General features: G+C 40.5%; 1 protein-coding gene across 1 annotated transcript in view; it reads right to left on the reverse strand.

Moving 5' to 3' along the window:
- Positions 1-19,262, reverse strand: part of GPR158 (G protein-coupled receptor 158) — a 190,858-nt gene that overhangs the window by 93,852 nt on the left and 77,744 nt on the right. The window contains exons 3-4 of the mRNA XM_054273612.1: positions 17,924-18,026; positions 10,498-10,715 (exon numbers count right to left, since the gene is read on the reverse strand). Of these exons, the coding sequence (XP_054129587.1) occupies positions 10,498-10,715; positions 17,924-18,026 (321 nt within the window). The remainder of the gene's footprint in view (positions 1-10,497; positions 10,716-17,923; positions 18,027-19,262) is intronic.

A 19,262-nucleotide genomic window follows, 5' to 3' on the forward strand; every position in this document is an offset into this window, starting at 1 on the left:
TGATATCAAGTTGCAAGATATACAGTTCGAGCACGGGCTGCATTCTCTGGGGGGGGGGGAATAAACTGGTCGCTCAAGGGTCTGCCACCCTTCCTCCGAACCCGGGCCTACCGTAGATGGCCCACGTGGCTCTCCCCTCCCCCAGCCCAGCCAGAAACTGGGCCGGGGGAGAGACTTCTTCACGCCGGAAATCCCAAGAGGGCTCCGAAGGCCAAGAGCCCTGCTTTTAACCCCTTGAGTTCGTAGTCTCAAGAGGCGGATCCAAATGTCCCACTGGTCAAACTAAGTGCCCATCTTAAATTCCAATTACCCATTGGTAATCACAGCAAAACAAAATATCCCAGATGTCCCATTTCCGGTCAAACCACGACATTCCACCCTTCGCCTCTTGCGACTACAAACACTAAAACTATTAAATAAATTACAAAACATTTCTACACAGAAAAAAAAAACCCCACTTAATACATGCTTTGTTCTTATTCCTCTTTGGTCCCATCTCACAGCTTCATCCCATCACTCTCTTAAAATTCGATTCCCGGTCAGGGGAAACCAAACAAATGTTCTGGTTTAAGGCCTGGCAAAGCCAAGGCCCCCATAAATATACCTTTTACCTGATACCTGCTGTGAGATGTGGCCAGGAAATAAGCAAAGCAGGCTCCAACTTAAACATAAAGAGAAGTTTATTAACTAAACTACACACACAATTACTAAACTACACACACAATTACTAACCTACACACACACAGGGAAAAAAACAAGGAGAATGAGAACTACACAGAAACACTTCCTTATCCTCCTCCCACCAAATTCCCAAACACATTTACATTTCCCAAAAAATTATCCACACTCGGTCTGGCACCACCCTTTGGAAAAAAAAAAAATCAAATCTTCAGCTCATAAGGGATAGACGGAGTCCTTCCTTGTGCCACGGACTTCTTGTCACAATCAGCAATCCGCCCGGTATCTTGCTACCTCGTGACATCTCCTTTCCATGCCGAGGTGCTCTCACCACCTGGCATGGGATGGGGCAGGGGCCTGCCTTCAGGGCCTTTTAAGAATGCCTCGTCTCGTTCCAAGCAGAGTACAGTCACAATCCTGGGACCTCTGTCCCCCCCATGTCTTCTATACCCCCTGGGGCCGAGGGGTCTCAAAACCAAACTCTCTTGACGCCGAGCCTCCGCTTCCCCCTGCAATACAGCCTCTGCCTCACCAGGAAACAGTCCATGGAAATACAACAAAAAAGAGTCCAGCAAAAACTGCCACTCCATCTTCCTCCATTCCTTCAACATCTCTCTTCTCCCTTTGCCAGACCCTCCTTACTGGCCTAATTTTCTTCCTTCATCTTCCACTCCTGTCCCTTTCCCAGGAAAGGCAATGTTCTGCGAAGCCTTCATTCCCCAAAGGGTTAAAAGTTCTCCCAGGCGGCCGGACTGCCCGCTGCCCCCCCCTTTCTCCTCCCAGCCGTGCTGCCTGCCGGCACATGATATCAAGTTGCAAGATATACAGTTCGAGCACGGGCTGCATTCTCTGGGGGGGGGGGAATAAACTGGTCGCTCAAGGGTCTGCCACCCTTCCTCCGAACCCGGGCCTACCGTAGATGGCCCACGTGGCTCTCCCCTCCCCCAGCCCAGCCAGAAACTGGGCCGGGGGAGAGACTTCTTCACGCCGGAAATCCCAAGAGGGCTCCGAAGGCCAAGAGCCCTGCTTTTAACCCCTTGAGTTCGTAGTCTCAAGAGGCGGATCCAAATGTCCCACTGGTCAAACTAAGTGCCCATCTTAAATTCCAATTACCCATTGGTAATCACAGCAAAACAAAATATCCCAGATGTCCCATTTCCGGTCAAACCACGACAAGCCTGAACTGAAATCAATGAACATATTTCACATCTAGATCTTTAGTTTCTTCACACTTCAGTTTTCATTAGTTTTCAAAGTGTCGGTAATTTATTTTTCTATTCACAAGTACTTGATGCCTCTAAACTGTGTATTAAATGCAAATTCATATTCATGTGAAACCTTAGGCCTTATGAAGTGAATACATACAATACCCTGCAAACACTGCAGCCATGCCTACTGTTTTTGGGAATTCCAGCAGCCAGTACATCCTCCCTGAGACTCAATTGCTGCTGAAGGCTAATGGCCCCTACACTTCTTATCTTGCCAACATGGCACTCTTAAGTTACTTATGTGGGAATTAAGAAAGCACAGCACCCCTAAAGGCACATCTAAACCACACAGAAAAATGGGAAGGGAAATGCAAATAAAGGAAATGAGAATTCCACAAAAAGCAACAGTTTTGAAAACAACATCGGCAATGTCTTTAAACTTGCACCTCTGAAGACTACAATAAACTTCCTGAGAAATCACAAGAAATTAGGTTCTCACCCTAGGATAGGATGAAAAAAGGGTGTCTAATGCACTGCACAGAATGTGTATATGCTGAGTGAACTATCAGGTAAGCCCACCAGCACAGCATGTAAAGGCAGCTGTTCCATCTGTGCAAAATCTTCCCTCTATCAAGTTTCCACTTCAGCTGAAATGTCAGAAATTGTTGTCTAGGGAGAAAAAAGCAGAATGTGCACCAAAGATGAAAACCATCCAGGCATAAGCACATCAAGATGCCACTGTGGAGTAAAAAACCAAGGAAAAAGGATTGGCTGATTTACATTAGAAAAAGAGGTATGTTTGCAAAGCCAGCATGCTTTAATATTTAAAGATGTATCACACATCAATAGCCTGTGATTACCTCATTCTGAATTACTGTATCCTATTGCGGCTGCAGTGAGGGAGAAAAGACATTCTTGATTTCTCAATATTAGAAAGGGGAACTACAGCATAAATTTGCATGTTGCCTTTCCATCTATGTGCACTTCTGTGCAGTATTTAAAATTGCACTGCTTAGGGAATATCTTCACAGTTTTGAAATCATATTTAGCAGAACACTTAAATATATTTACACTAAATAAAAAAATGGGATAGTGGTGGCAGAGTGTATCTAGCCACCCTGAACTCCAAAATGAAAATCTGTATTTGACAGAATAAAAACCATATTAAAACATTCTGTAGCTCTTATTTGCCACATTGCCTTCAAGAGAGGGAAAATTATTTATTCCTGTTGATGATTAGACATATGGTCCTGTTAATGATTAGACATATATGGTCCTGTTAACTGTATTTACCTTGATTGGTGTTCAAGATGTATATTTTCTTCCTCTCATTAAAATTATTTATATTTCTATACTTCCATCAGTTCCCTAATGTTCATAAAAGGGGGGTTGGGGAGGGCAGGGGTGGAGAAAACTAGCAAAATAAAATGTCATTTAGTTAAAAATTTCCAATATTTGAGATTGGAAATGGTCTTGAACAGGGCAAAGCCCTTCATTCCAATGGGTTCTATTACAGTCCATCATTGTTAATGCCATACGACAACACCATTCCAAATTACCCTGTTGAACTCCAAGCATTTCTTCCACTATTTTTCAGAGCTGAAAACAACCTCCTCCAAGTGTTCTCACTACTACCAATTTTACCTTGAAATGCTGGATTTACATCCAGAGACGCTGGCCACAGGTGCAACAGGAAGATGGAAAGCCCAGATCCCCATGCTCGCTCTCTGTTCCCCTCTCTCCAGACCCTGGCAGCACCACAAGATGGTGAGATGAGGGCAAAGTAGTTTGGCTTTAGTGCAACCACTTTGAAGCCTTTAGCATTGATCTGAATGAGAATTCCCAGCAAACAAGACCCTTCTGAAAAGGTCTAGCATGAGTCAAGGCTGGCAGCACATTCTCATCTCTCCTTCATCACAAAGCAGCAATTAATGTCTTCCACTCCATGGCTGAGATCAACCTCTGTGTTCTCTGTGCCAGCAGAGGTTCTTGGCATTTCTTAAGGGCACTTACAATTCCTCCCAGCAGCTGCATTCTACCCAAAGCTCCCTGTTTGAGGTGGAAGGCTGCTGTGCAAAGGTCAGTTATTTTCAGCTCTTCTTTCCATTCATTTGAAAAGGCAGCCTTATAACAGATGAGCCTTTTAGGTTCTTTGCAGGTAATGTCCTTCCACAGTCAAGTACTTTAACAAAAACATGATTACAACACGGCTGGTTTTCTCTAAGGCTCTGGTGGATTTCTATCCCTATGTTAAGTCTAAAATAAAAAAAAAATCTTATTTTCATTCATAGTTATTTAAATGTTCAGTTTCTTGCCAGCAGCTTTGCTACCCTTACACTGTATGTAATCAATGCTGCAGTTGGTCATTCCCTGTTTGAGCTCTCCCTTGGTCCACACAGCACTGCTTGCACAGATGAATTCTACTTTGGTTTTGATGCTTTTCCTTACAAAATCACTGTTCAGCTTCTCATTTTCGAGAATATTTGTTTTAATATGATTTCTGTCCTTGTCTAAACAGCTACTTTTGTTAGCTTAGCCTCATACTTTTTGGACGTGTTTTTTGTAGTGATGTTTGCATTATTAAATCAATACTAATGCCACAGCACATAAAGATGTTTGCTAGTATCACCTTGAGCTGTTTTGTTCCTTAATTTTTCAACTTAGAGAATGTTTTGCACCTCTATATGCAGCCATGAGTAAGGCTGAAAGTTGTTCTGCAAGATCCTCATACTCAAACACTGTTAAAGCCTTTGACAACCAAGGGAATAAGAGGAGCCTGTTCCTTTACAGACTCCTCTGTAAGGAGATTCTAAGTCTGTAAAACTCCTCTAAGACACATAACACAACTATCAACAGCACTGAGCCTGCTCCTTGTTTTGCATCCAGAGTCCCTTTCCTTCTCTGACACTGCAGAAGCCTCATCATCTCCCAAGGTCATATTCAGGAAAATCACTCTGTCAGACAAATCAAAATAGAATTTCAACACTTTCACTATTGAGGAAAGATATCTTTTTCCCAGGCTTCATCACACAATTCCCTCAGTGGCATAAAACTGGTGCTGTCAGTTTTTCTGATGGAATTTCACAAATGTTCATCTCCCTTGAGTTTTTGAGCCTCTTGCACCTTGTGTTAATACCAGGTTCATGACTTCCAGCTTTCACTACTGATTGGCACAAGGGCTGCCAACAGGAAAGATTTCTTCGAAGTAATCCACACATCTGATTTCCCTTCTGTATTAGCTATGAATAATTTTTCCTCTTTTCTCTTTGTTAGGCACATTTCCCCCATTTGCTCTCCTGCCGAAATGCTTCGCCTTTTCCCATTATAGCAGTAGCATCTCCTCTTTATCTATTATATTTTTCATCTTTTTCTGTGTTTCCCTACAAATCTTTTCACTAGCAGTTTAGCTTCTGCTACTCCTTCTGTGCCTTCTTCCAGATTTTTTGTGTTCTTATCGTTTTGGAGTTCTTCCTTTTCTTGGCAATGGGCCACCTTTTCTGCCTGTGACTTTCTCCAGTTATGACTCTTGCAGTTAAATAACATTACTGCTGAGCTGATCTCAGGACTGCTGAGTCACTTTCACCTGTGTTTGACAAAGCCTCAAAAGAATTCCACAGCACTGATCAGAGCTTTGTCACAGTATCTTTTTGCTATTCCATTCCGCTCTTCTGGCCAATTCCAACAACTGTTGAAGTCACTATTGTGCACTTACATTTACAGGTTGGCAATGGTCAGACTGGTCAGTGGTACCAGTAGTTTGGATCAACTGTATTTTGGAAGAACAAGCTAAATTTTGTTCTGTCACCTATCAAATGTGCAAGTCTACATGAGTAACTACAAGGTTTTCAAGAAGAGACATGGAATCTAACTTAATGATGCTTTGCCAAGAAAACAAAAGATATTCTGGTTTAGACTGTAGTGTGCTACCTCACTTCATGGTCTGTGCTGCATTATTAAAGAAGCATACAGTGATCCTTCCTGATCTATCCTCCAAGTTTCCAACAATAAAATTATGACCTTAAGCACCAGATATTTCACCAAAACCACTGTGTTTAAACATCCAAAAATATAGAAACATATACAGAAAGAGATATATATAGAGAGAAATATCCTCCATGATACCTTCCTATCTGAATTGCTTTATAGTTTGGGATCTGTAACATTCTTTGCCAGTGAGTGACATAAAGCAACTAAAAGTTTTGTAATGCAACTACTTCTTTTTTTAAAGTCATTTGAGAGATTCCTTGAACATTTGAGAGATCCCTTGATCCTTAATCCCTCTAGTGATACCCTAAGAAGAACCATGAATAGATATCTATGTTTGCACATCAATATCTCACTTCTGTACATGACTTTATACTGTATTTCCTGACCTGTCTTTTCCTCTGCCACCCCTTGGTTACCTACAAATAGTGCAGCTCACCTGCACCCTTGAGACCAAAATTTCAAGAGCTTTTGGTGGCAGACCTTGGAAGAAGCACTCTCATATCCACATGGTCATAATCCTCCTTCACAGAGCTGCAAATACATTTATAGGACATCATATTCTCACAAAAGCCCACTTCCCACATTTGTCCATGGACCCAGAAGTTTTGTTATTTGTTACCATTACTTTGAATTTCCAAGTGTGAAAGTTGGACCTGCTGATCTTTAGCTCTTGTCACTATTATAAGGAGGCTTTATAAATACAGATGTCACATTTCCTACCTTCCATTGCTCCTCTACTGCTCCTAATGTAAACTTATTACACAATAAATAGTTTGGCAGTTTTTCTGGACAGAAGTCTGAAGAGGATTCTTCAGAGGAACCTTCAGAAGTTCTAGAAGATGAGACTTAAAACTTCAGAGATTTGTAGAAGTCCCTCCAAAGAGAAGCCTGGCTTTTAAAAGCCAGTCTCCTGGCTTGCTATAGGCTTTGCCTATTCATTACCATTCATTTTGTCAAGGTCTGAGTGGGAACTCACAAGCTGGTATTTACCAGGTTCTCTGTAGAGTTTTATTATTATGGCCTAGGTGAGTAATAATGATCTGTCAAAATGAAAGTTGTATCATCACATTTTCTCAGTAACACTTTGGCAGTAATTGTCAAAAAGGTCTCTGTTCTCATGGCTGTGCTCTGTGGCAGTGCAGGGCTCCATCTTTCACCCATGGTTGGGCTTTCAGCAACTGCCCTGGATCTCACATACATTCCACACTGTTGACAAAACCAGGCTGTGGCAATTTTCCACTCTAAGTACTGCTTGGTCATAAAAAGCACAACCAGTGTGATCTGAATAGCTGAGGTATTTCTTCACTTCCCTAAAATACTTATGATCTCTCTCTGCTCTTACTGATACGTTGATCTTTTTTAAGACAAAAAAATGTCTTGTCATTTCCATCATAAGCTGAAGGATGCTTATGGACCTTTGTCATTCTTTTTGTGAATTATTATATATCACTGCCAAGGTGCCTGGGGTGTTTCTTCCCAAGTGCTTTCTGTCAGCAGACCTTAACTTTTCAGGACCTTAGTTTTCTGAAGGCAGTAATTACCAGGAGCCCCCATGAAGCACAAGCATTGAGAAACCTTCTGCAGTCACTTTTACTGAAGAGGTAATTTGATCCCCTTTACCTTCTGATTTTACTGATCAACAGACAGATCAAAATGTCATGTATCTTCTCTTCATTCCTTTCAGCACTGAAAGGGCCTTAATTTAACATCTTTTATTTTCAACTGCCATCTTTTGCTGTCTTAAACACTTTAAAGTTTGCTTCTTGATATAGTAGCAGTATGCTGTTCTTTCTGTTCAAATGTTGCATTAAAAACTATTTTTTGCAACCATTTGAATATTGTAGTGCTACACGTGGGAGAGAATCGAAAGAAATGCTTTTCCCTGACTCCCACACAGCATAATGGAAATGAGCAGTTTAACACAGCAACTTTAATCACAGACATAGATACTAACCTAATTGTGGTTTGCTTCACTAACAGTTGAAAATTCTCAAAAGGGCAGAAATTTTGAATATACTTCAATATGTGTTCTTTCATTATCATGATTTTACCTCCTTGGCAGAGAGTACATAGTGAGCTACTAGTTTTCTTCCTTCACTCCAAATTTCTGTCATTTCCCAATGTAACCAGCAGTTTTCTTATAAAAAATACTCATTGTTCTCAGTATGTTTGCCCTTCATAAAACTTCTCATGTCATGGTAAACACACTAGATCTTTTTCATGCTGTACCAATAAGATAAAAAACACTAAAGGAATATCCAAGAAAAACTCAACTGAATGACATGAAAAGCAATGAAAAATCTATCAGTTTCTATTACTTGAAAACATCAATCATAATGGAAAGGTCTGTTAATCACCATATTACTTCTTTTGTCTCATGTTTCCTTCCCTTTTCCTTGTGAGATACACATTTAGAGAAATGTTAACTTTCCTGTAAGGTACCAAAACTGTAACTGAATCCATCTCTGGTCAACTGAATGAAAGGCAATGTCTCAAAGGCATATTTTTTTATTTCAGGGAAAAAGAATGCTTTGTTTTATGACTGATTCTCACTTATCCATATGTCATGACTACCAATGGTAAGAGGGAATCTGGAAAAAGAAAAGCACAAACTTTTTCCTAATGACTGAAAAACACTTCAGAGACAACAAAAGATGTGTATATGCTGCTTTAGTATTGCTTTGGCATTAAAGATTCAGATTCCATGTGTTTCTTTATTCATAGACTGCTTTGGAGAAATAACTAACCAACACAAATGTAAAAATGTGCTATTCATCACTAGCAGGTTTTGTGAAACACAAGATTTCTGTGTTTTGTCTAATAAAGATACATCTTCTTACTCTAGCAGATATCTCTATCAGAACATATTCAAGTGTACAAGTGCAAGAGTGAAAAGTATCTCTCAACCTGTTTGTGAGAAAATGTAAATATTTCCTATACAACAATCAATATTGTGGTGTGTAAAAAAGAAGTGAAGCCCAGCTTGCAATAGCCGCATATCACTTTCTAAGTCTAGAAATAGTTTTTACTCACAAGAAATGCTTGTCATGATATTGTTTAGGACATTAAAAGTGAGTAACATTAACAGATTAAAACCTCACAAAATCAGAAGGAAGTTCTTCTGCGAAGTTAATGTCAAGCAACTAAACAGATGCCTACAACAAACTTTTCATAACAAAAAACTTCATGAATACAATTAAGTCTGTAATTTGAATTATTTACTATAATATCATTAAATACAAAGACACTGTCAGAAACAGAAGAGATAAAAAAGGGAATGTCACTGCTCATTCTGTGATTTCCTGGCAGGATATTAAAATCTTGCAAAATGAGCCATGTATTTGTAACACAGACACTGCAGGATCAGGTAGACTGTGGGATCAAGTGTTCCAAAAACCAAAATGGAAATACTTATCTAGGTATAGAAAGTGGATGAAGCTATTAATTTCAATAATGTAGCATACTGTGTGCACACCTACATTTCCCAAATGTAGGTAGTGAATATATGCCATCTTCAGTTAATTTCTTTTAAATAAATTTGAAGTTTCAGAGAATTTTCTGCATTTATTGAGGCAACAGTGAGATTCTGAGATGTTACCAGACTTTCAGTGAGGTAAAAGTAGAAAGTTCATTAGCTTCGTACATAAACGCTGCATCAGCTATTTACAGATACTCCTTAGTATACTCTTGCTATAGTGAAAAAATAATAATCTTTAACCAGAGAATCACATTTAAACTCTCTAGGAACTAGAATTATTCAGAAAGATTTCTCTTTGCCATAATTATTTTCCAGCTACTCACTCAAATATATCAAAATCAAGCATCATTCCCATTAGTGGTAATGCAGAGACTTTCATGATCCCAAGTTTCTAAAAACCCCATGTCCCTTTAGATATGTGCATATTTAACAGGCCCGATTTTCCAAAATTACTTAATAGTTTCCTTGATTTTTGCTGAACATCTATAAATGCAAGCATATTTCACTGGAAGACACAAATTGCTCAGCTTTTTTTCTTCTTCTTCTTCTTCTTCCCCAAAACCACATAAACAATTCAGGAAAACACTCCTGTTTGGAAATCCCATCCTCCCCTTGAGCTGCGCTCTTTGCCTGAGAAACTGTCACAGACATATTTTCTGCAAAATACTTTTGTTAGGATTTTTCTCCTGAGAAGCTGAGAGGCCTCAGGAAAAAAATGTCAGCATTAACTATCTGCTGCTGTGGAATGCAACAGGTGCATCTTTGATTGGCCTCATGTGGTTATTTTTAATTAATGGCCAATCACAGTCCAGCTGTCTCAGACTCTCTGGTCAGTAACAAGATTTTATTATCATTCTTTCTTTTCTATTCCTTGCTAGCCTTCTGATGAAATCCTTTCTTCTATTCTTTTAGTATAGCTTTTTATAATTTCCTTTTAGTATAATATATATCATAAAATAATAAATCTTAAATAATAAATCAGACTTCTGAAACATGGAGTCAAGATTCTCGTCTCTTCCCTCGTCCTGGGACCCCTGTAAACACCCCCACCAGGGACCCTCAAAACGGGAAGCTGTAGGACCAAGATGAACGAGCACATACTGCACAGTGAGGAGGAGAACACCCAAATAGAACCCAGGGGTTTACCTTGGCCTTGCGGAAATGGTAGACCACCAGCATGCTGATGAAGTCCAGCAGCATGCAGAGCGTCTGGAAGGAGATGATGGCCAGCCGCAGATACTTGTCCTCCTGTGCATAGCAGGGAGTGTCATCTGTGCAGAAAGAGCATCCTTCTCTGCAGGGCAGGCAGGTGTAGACTTCCTCTGACAGTTCACCACCAGAAAAGCGATTTTCTGCGTCCTTTCCTGAAAGCGTCAGAAGCACAAGGGGAGACACCTTTAGTCCTAGGGGATGGGGAATTCATCACCAGTCCTCTGCGGGGCTTCCTTTCCCTCCCATGCTTTCTCAATAGGTTGCAAAATAGCTCGCCTAGTGCTGCTTTTCTCACTGAACCATCCTTTGTAACATTCAGAAAACGCAGACCAATGAGGGAAAGTGAGCTTTTTAAACATCAAATGCTTTCCTGTTACATTTAAAGTGGGCTAAATTGGCACAGGAAATTCTATGAAGAATTTTGAATGGGGAAAAAAATTACATGAAATATTTGGGAATAAGGAATGGATTTTACACAGACGAATGAAGGGCAGACCCATTAACTACCTAATGTTCATAGTACAAGATCTCATTTCAGATTGTTCCTCAATTTTATAAAAATGCTATTGAGTGAATTAATGAGCTTCAAATTAGATGAAAACCTTCTTAATTAACATTTACTCAACAGGCTGTTGCATGATTGCACTACTCTGTCCCCAAAGCAAAACCAGTGAACTTAGTCTAAGTATAGTTTTCCATTGTTCACAGAAGCACACCTAGACACACCTATTTTGTCTAGGAAAATCAATTACTCTTGAACTGACATCTCATCCATCAATGTGAACCCATCAAGAGTGCACACAGAAGGATTCCTAATTTTTCTGATCTATGACACTTGCCCATAAACCCTTGTAAGGCTGCTTACTCTACTGGCCATGAATAGAATTAAAAGGTGACAGATATGGGGGGAAAAAAAGAATATTGTTAAATAAAAGGGAAAAAAAAATTGTTTAAAATGTTTGTTACAGGCAAGACAGCCTTAGGAGCTCACAGAAAAAACAAAATGTGGCTGAAGCCAAATCAATGGGTGTGTTATAATGTGTGATAACTCCTCTCACTTTTCACAGTTCTAGAGAACTGCTTCAACTGCTTTGATCAAAATTCTCCTTCTCTGTCAGGGAAAGTAGTAAGTCATGCATTGCTGAGTCCTTCAAGAGATAACCTATCCCACCTATGCTGCACACACACATGGGCTTATGCAACTCTTTTCAGACTTTTAGCTTGAGGCAATTGAAGCAGAAGGTTTTCTACAAGGGTAATTACTTCTTGCTTTCTCAAATCCACGTCCAAATGTGCATGAGCACACATGTGCTGCCAGGCAGAGCCTGGGAAAGGGACAGGGGCCACACTCCTTGTCCTCAGCATAGCATGCTTCCCTCCCACATCCCAGAGTGAGCAGAGAACAGGATGGTATTTCTCATGCAGTTCATGAATTTCCCCTTGGAGCTTTATTCTGAGATGTCAGAAACCTGAATATAGCAGAGTAGTGCTGACTCATGTTGCAAGTCAGTTTTCTAGACACAGAGTCAGCAAAGAAGAGATCTTGTGCTTTTTTGACCCAGACTGCATGAAGTAGGAATGCAAATCTTGGAAAATACCCTTGCTTGGGCATACCAAGCAGATGGAGAACCTCTAAGGAACACTAATGTTGAGGATATTCTAAAACTGGAACTTCTCTTCAGAGCCCACACCCATGGACCTCAGCCCATCATCATTCCAAGAGCTTTAGCAGAAAGCACTTTCTCCAAATCTAACATCAGATCCCTGCTTTCTTAATTACAGCCAGAGCAACAGACCCACACTGTCCTCTGCCAGAGACAGAAGTCCCAGTCTCCCACATCTCAATTCCATATCCAAACCAAGAGTGCATTCCCTACTGTACAAGTTTTCCACTTCATTTCCTCAACATTTAAGGTCAAGTCACCTTTTCCACCACATATCTGTTCCTTTATCATTTCTATAGTTGCCCTTCAACTAGCCCATCTCTTTAAAACCTCACATTTCTGAGCCCCGTAAGTCATTTGTTAATATATTTTTATTGTGTCAACTAAATAAATTATTTGCAGTATAAAAACTTACACACAGGAAAATATAGTTCAAGCTCCACAGCTATGAGACCACTTGTCACAAATATGATATGAATATGGCTTGATAGTTTAGCATGATTCTAAACTTGATGCACTTTATTTCTGAAATGTTGAACCTTGAAAGTCATTGCAAATACAATATATTCCATTTTATCAGGCAGTTTTTTATCAGAATCACATGTGGGAGTGTCTTCATGTGGATGCTCATCACACACGACAGGGATAACAGTTAAATAAACAGTTGCATGTTGAAGTGAATATCCCACAGATATGACTTCATAACACAACAGCAAACTTTTGTTTAGCTGTGTCTGTTGTCACGTTTAGAGACTGGGGTGGGCTGCACAAGGAGGTGCTGGAGTCACCATCCCTGGAGGAGTTTAAGGAAAGCCTGGATGCGGCACTCAGTGCCATGGTCTAGCCTATAGCAGTGTTTGGTCTTGGGTGGACTCAGTGATCTCAGAGGGCTTTTCCAATCTATTGTTTCTGTGGTATGGTGAGTTGTATACAAAGGAAGATCACTGATGCACATCCTTTGCACTGGCTGCACTGCCAGCCAGGACTGATTTTTCTGTGAGTATCTTTTGACAATCAGATGGAGGTGGAGGTGTCTGAGGAGCAACTGGATGTGGCACTCAGAGCTCTGGTCTGGTTAGCAAGGTGGGGATTGCTCACAGGTTGAACTTGGTGATCTTAGAGGTCTTTTCCAACCTACCAGATTCCATGACTCCATGTGATTGCTCCTTACAGCTAATAAAAGAAAGATCAAAAAATGGGATCTGCATGAAATTTCCCATAATGCGATGGGACAATTAACAATTCCTATGTGTTGGGGTTTTTGGGTTTTTTTTTCTTCGTTACAAAAATAAAGAACTTTTTTCAGCCCTTCTAAAATAAATTACTGGGGAAGAACTGTACATTATATATACCACTGACATGGATCTTGTCCACCCACACCCTTGCCATGACTGTATGTCTCAGGGCACAGCTGCCCAATGCATAGCTGAACATTTCTGCCCTTTTTGCCTGGTCCTGTCCCCTCACCAGAGTCAATGTAACATCAATTCAAGACACAGACAGCCCAAGGCCAAGCCTGGAGTGCCTCTAACAGAACTGCTAGATGTTTAATTGTGCCTTGTCCTATCTCAGCAGTTCTTTGGGATTACATGTTTCCTGCAGTGAATAAAAACAATTTTTCCTCCTTAAAAGATGACAAAAGATTCTAGAGACAGTAAGGTAGATGGACAAGAAGTAATGTCTGCTTTGTGTCAGGCAGTAGCAGTTTCAGCACTGTCACAAATGAGATGGAAGCAAACACTGTGCTGCAGAAGTTAAAGCTGAAAATGAGGAAGGTGTAAAAAAAGAAGGGAAGAACAGAAATAAAACATGGTAACCAAAAAATAAAAAGGATAAAAAGGAAGGAGAAAAGAACCAAGCAAAGTAGGTGGAAAGTAGGAATAGGGACACAAACATAAATGAAGTATAATAAAATAAAACAAAAAGCTTAAATGTTTCAGCTATTTCCAATCCACCATATTTTTCCTAGCTCTTCTCTCTTCTATCCCAGTCTTATTTTTCTGTCTGATTGGCCCATCTGTTTTTGAAATGTTCTCCTGAGGGTAACTCCTAATCAGCTTCAGTTCTCCTAAGGACGCTTTGCCACGCAAGGGGTGCCTCAGCAGCTGTGACAGTGCCAGCTGAGACCTTCCTGCAGAGTGAGAACGGCACCACAGGCTGCTGAGAGCCAGGGCAGGGACTGCCTTGTCCCAAACCACATCATCCTGCACTCCAGTCAGAGCTCAGCACATGAACACAGAAAGCACAGTGCATGCTGAGCACTGAGCAGAACAAAAGAGTGATTCTGCTCCTGTTCTATAATAGAGTAAATTGGGTACACTGCAGTCGCATCAGGGACATTGCAGTAACTTGGTGAGAATCTAACTCGGAACCAAAACCTGGTCATCAGCCATGGTCATAAGCCTCTCCCCAGAAAGGGATCACTGAAGTCAGTGACAACTTTCATAGGTGCAAATATCTGCAGGTGCAGGTTCTGCTGAATCACAAAGCCAAAGGGCAGGTGCAAAAAATGAAAATTCCTGTTGAACTGGAAACTCCTCTTGGAATTTTTTATGTGATCATGGCAGTGTTAGAGACAGTAAAGTCCCATATTCAGACAAAAGAGCCACTTCTATTGCAAGCAAGGCAGGTTCCACATCCAAACAGCAAGAGCTGGGAATTTCTGCAGTATATGGAAGATGCATTGCTAAAGGGCAAACTTCAAGGCTGAGCAAAGCACCATTGCTCTGCTAAAGACTTTTCAATGCAAACCTGATTACCCATAAGGCAGAGAACAGAAGTGCTTTAGAGAAGGGTGTTACAGGAATGTTAAAATATAAGTAATCATCAGTTAGTTATTCTATCTATACTAATAGTGCTACCTAAAAATGAGCCATTAGGAGAAAGTGCATAACCACGTACTCAAGTACTTACAGCTTAATACAATCTGTAAATGAAATGTGGATTTTTCTAAAATAAATTTCCAACCTCAAAAGACACCCTGGAAGCATGGTAATAACTTTGTTCCCTTCTAGGTCCTCATTAACACATGCAAAAAAAACAGAGAGGTTTTGCATATTTTGGCACCATCAGTTCTAAAGAACGAACACAGACTTGGGAGGGAAATGCCCTCCTACCTGGCTTCTTATTCAGTAAGAGAACAGCCTGAATTCCAGCTGTGCCCCGGTCCCACACACTCTTTGGAAACCTGCAACATGTGCAGCCTTCCTGGAGCAGCAACACCATGCTGCTTTAAGACAGGAAAGCAATTTGCAGAATCTTTGTGATTTGCAGAATCTTTCCTACACAGGACACTGTTTATGCCACATTGCAGGTTCCCACAGAGCCAACCAGTAAACTGTGTGGAGTGTTCAACATCTCTGCAAAGCTGTTTTATACAGTTATCTTTCAGACTCAAACCAAAACACTAATCTGGCCTGAAAGCAGAACCTTTCCCCTACCCAAAAACTGGACACTTCAGACACAATGTGAAACTGCAGTTATCCACATTTTGCTGTGGCACAAAATCCCAGCATCGCTGAGTTATGCTCCCATTTTAGGACACAATGCTCCCATTTCAGGACACAATACAATCCAATTTTGTGAAGTGAAGTACAAAGCTGGTCTTTTTTTTCTATCGATCTCCTTTCTGGTATCTTGAGACCTGCAAATCTTTGCTGCCTCTTTATTTCCTTCCGCTAGGAATACTTCCTAAATGATTAACATTTCTATTCAGTTTCATCTCTTTCATCCTCAGATTTTACCAACCTAGCTCCACAAAGAGATCTCCAGGTCAGACAGCTTCTGTCAAAATTGCTTGCAGAATTTGTCTCTAGAATTCCTATGTTAACATCACTTTGAACCACCAAACACATACTACAGCCATTTTAGCCATGTCATTTTTTCCTCTTTTCTTTTTACAGAATGCAGCTGTGTGACAGGACCAAGTTTCCTTTGAACCACAGGCTTTTCTCATTACTTTAGTAATTTCCAGTCTCACTGTTAATTTTTTGAAATCATCTATACAACTTGGCAGATGGAGCTGCATCTGGATGAATTAAAGAAGTTCTTCATTACAGTTTCAAAACTCGGGTTACCTCACAGCAACAAAGGTTCAAATCAAATTGCCCCCCTACATCCTACAATATCAGCATTTACAAACTTCTTTTAGACAAATTTCACTTTATTAGGAGCTGAACAGCCATTTTAAGGCTCTTCATTCTATAGCAGATGGAAAGAAGATGGAGGTATTGTGTTTTCCATCTAAAGACAAATTATTCTCCAGGGGAGCCATGCACTTGATACTGACAACACTTCAAACCTAGGTGACTAATACCTACCGAGCATATATATTTTGCACAACTGATATGAAATAAAGATAACCTCATCCTTAATGATCAATGTTGGTTAGATCTCTGGCCACATTTTTTGTGTGTGTTCTATAGCATTTGGTATGAAGTCTTCCTTATATGCTAGGGAATTAAATCCTACTCCACCAGAACTCAATGGACTTCAGGAAAAACCAAACATCCTCCTTACTCTAGCAACGGATTCACACAGCCCAGAGAAACAGCACTATCACAAGGCTGCCTTCTGCAACACTTTACCATATGAAAAGACAAGGGAAACACTCAGCAGATAAACTGTTAAACAAACTGTGCTATTTATTCTACAAATATGCATAGGAGACCTTAGATCCTATACATATATATATATATATATATATATACACACACACACACACATTAAGTGATGATTGGTACTAGAGGTATTTCTCTTGGGAAACAGAAGCAGCTGTTTTCACACAAGGCAGGAGATAAGAGACACAGTCCTGGACCAAGCTCAGTTAAAGTCACTCACTGCCATTCCCTGGATATCTCACACAAACTGATCTCACAGTGAAAGCTGAAGATATGAACCTCTGGCTAAAGGACAGTGCAAAGAAACTGGCCATGAATGAACCTGAAAGCAGGAGGCAGAGAAGGATGCCTGTTACACCTCCAAGCAGCCGCTTTGATCTGTGACTGCAGCCTGAGCTCTACCAGTACAACTGCAACAATTGCAGCACAAAATCCATACAGAGATTTGGTCACATGATGACAGTAACAGACATCACCTTTGGGCATGCAGTTTGTCTGTCTTCCCTAAAATCACCCGAGTTGTATTTCTCCTGTTGTGGGCAGTTCAGCCTAAGAACCATACAATGTGTGTCCTGGGCATGGTATCCATACATCCAGCCAAAGAGACTCCCAGGCTTGAACCATCTCTATTACCTCATCAGCATGTATTACAGTTTGGATGCTCCTTTGAGTTCTCCTTTGCAAATGAAGTAAAATGAAAACAATTAAAGTCTGCACAAAGCCAGAGGCTAGGGCATTGTAATTTCCTCTGGCTAAACAGAAAATGAGTAGATTAATTTTCAGAATACTTGAGCACAGATGCCAGAAATCTCTATTTCCCCTTAGCAAGGCTGCTTTTCATGTTTTTTAATTTATTTACAAATCAAATATTCTTCAAGTGGGTATGTTTTACAGGATCCTCAAGAGTATTGTGAATGACAAACCAAAGGGCTAGAACTCCTTAAGTGATTATATAATCTGAGACTTGCCAACCACTGGGATTTTACTGTATAACCCTGACGAGGATAAAAAGCAGCCCTGCATTATTAATGCTAGCTCTGTGTTCTTTTTTTTTTTAACTCAAGCAAAGGCACTTACTCTGAAAGCTGTTCACTGAGAAGATGTTGGGATGATAGAATCCAGCCTTGCAAATACATTTGTAGGCTCCAAGCACAAATCCAAGGCCTTTAATTGGCATGCACTGTGAGAAAGGAAAAAAAAAGGAAAGTCATGCAGATGATCACACAACTGTATACTCAGATGTACATTCAAGCATAAAAACATTACAAGATACTCTGCACAGTCTTCTAAGAACAAATAGGCACTCCTTCCAGACTGACAGTATTTCCTCAGCAGCTTTTCCCACAGTCATATATCACTCCAGCTTTTTTGCCTTGCTGTTCATCTCCAACAAACAGCAAAGACAGCTATAATCAAGCCTGTCCCACTGATAAACTGACCAAGTGACAAATTTGACTCTTGCACATTTGATCTAGGCAGGACATTAGACAGCTGTGGCTTCTTTTCTGAAGGGTTTCCAGCAGTTTTCCCCAGCACAGCAGGTGGGTTTCAGGCAGCTGGAGCTCACACTATGTGAGGAAGAACATGAACACCTGCAGCCCAAACCTTGTGCTGGCAGCACATGCTGGTGCCTCCACAAAAACAGCAAAGTGGAGCTAACCCAGCTAAGAAAAAGACAACTACTTGTTAGAGAAAATGGCTGCAGACCTAAATCTGAAAGAGAATCTATCTATGCCAACAGGAGCCCCATACTTTTAAAATATCTTGTAGCAATATGTGAATCAAGTTTTGTTTAAACTCAGCTTCCCTCTTGCTTGGTTTTGACATTAGGTCAGCCACAGAAAATTCATTACTATGACAGAACATCTACTGTCAGACAATTTCTGTACATCAGAGGGACTTTGCCTAGTATAGAGGGAAGAAACAGTCCAGCAACATAAAGGTAGAAACACTTGTAAAATGATGATTCCCAGAACAGTGTATTTCACTTCATCAGATGAAAGTAGACTACCAGACTAGATGCCTTTCCCATGAGTATAGGTGTACCATGAATATGAACTAGACACTGGCAGTTCCCCAATGACCAATTGAATGATTTAACTTAAACATCCTCTGTCCTCTCACCTCCATATTTTTCACTTGTTTGTGACTGTCTTTAGGATATGCTTCAATATCTGCCTGTGACTAGGAGGAAGATGCAGAGGGCAGGGCTCAGGAAAAAATGCCTGAGTATAGAAAAATCAAATGTACACAAGAGGGATAGTCTGCATTCTAGACACCCTAGAAAAACTCAAGGAAAAAAAAAAAAGCTAAGAGTTTCTTATTATCTCAAATCTCAGCTTTGTGACATAATTCTGCCTGATGTTAGGGAGGCCACTATGGCACCATCTCTCCTTGCACCTTTTGCCAAAAAATC

This window comes from Melozone crissalis, unplaced genomic scaffold (assembly GCF_028551555.1).
Source record: "Melozone crissalis strain CALT ecotype California unplaced genomic scaffold, PUWL_Pcris_2 ptg000016l_1, whole genome shotgun sequence".
Classification (NCBI taxonomy): domain Eukaryota; kingdom Metazoa; phylum Chordata; class Aves; order Passeriformes; family Passerellidae; genus Melozone; species Melozone crissalis.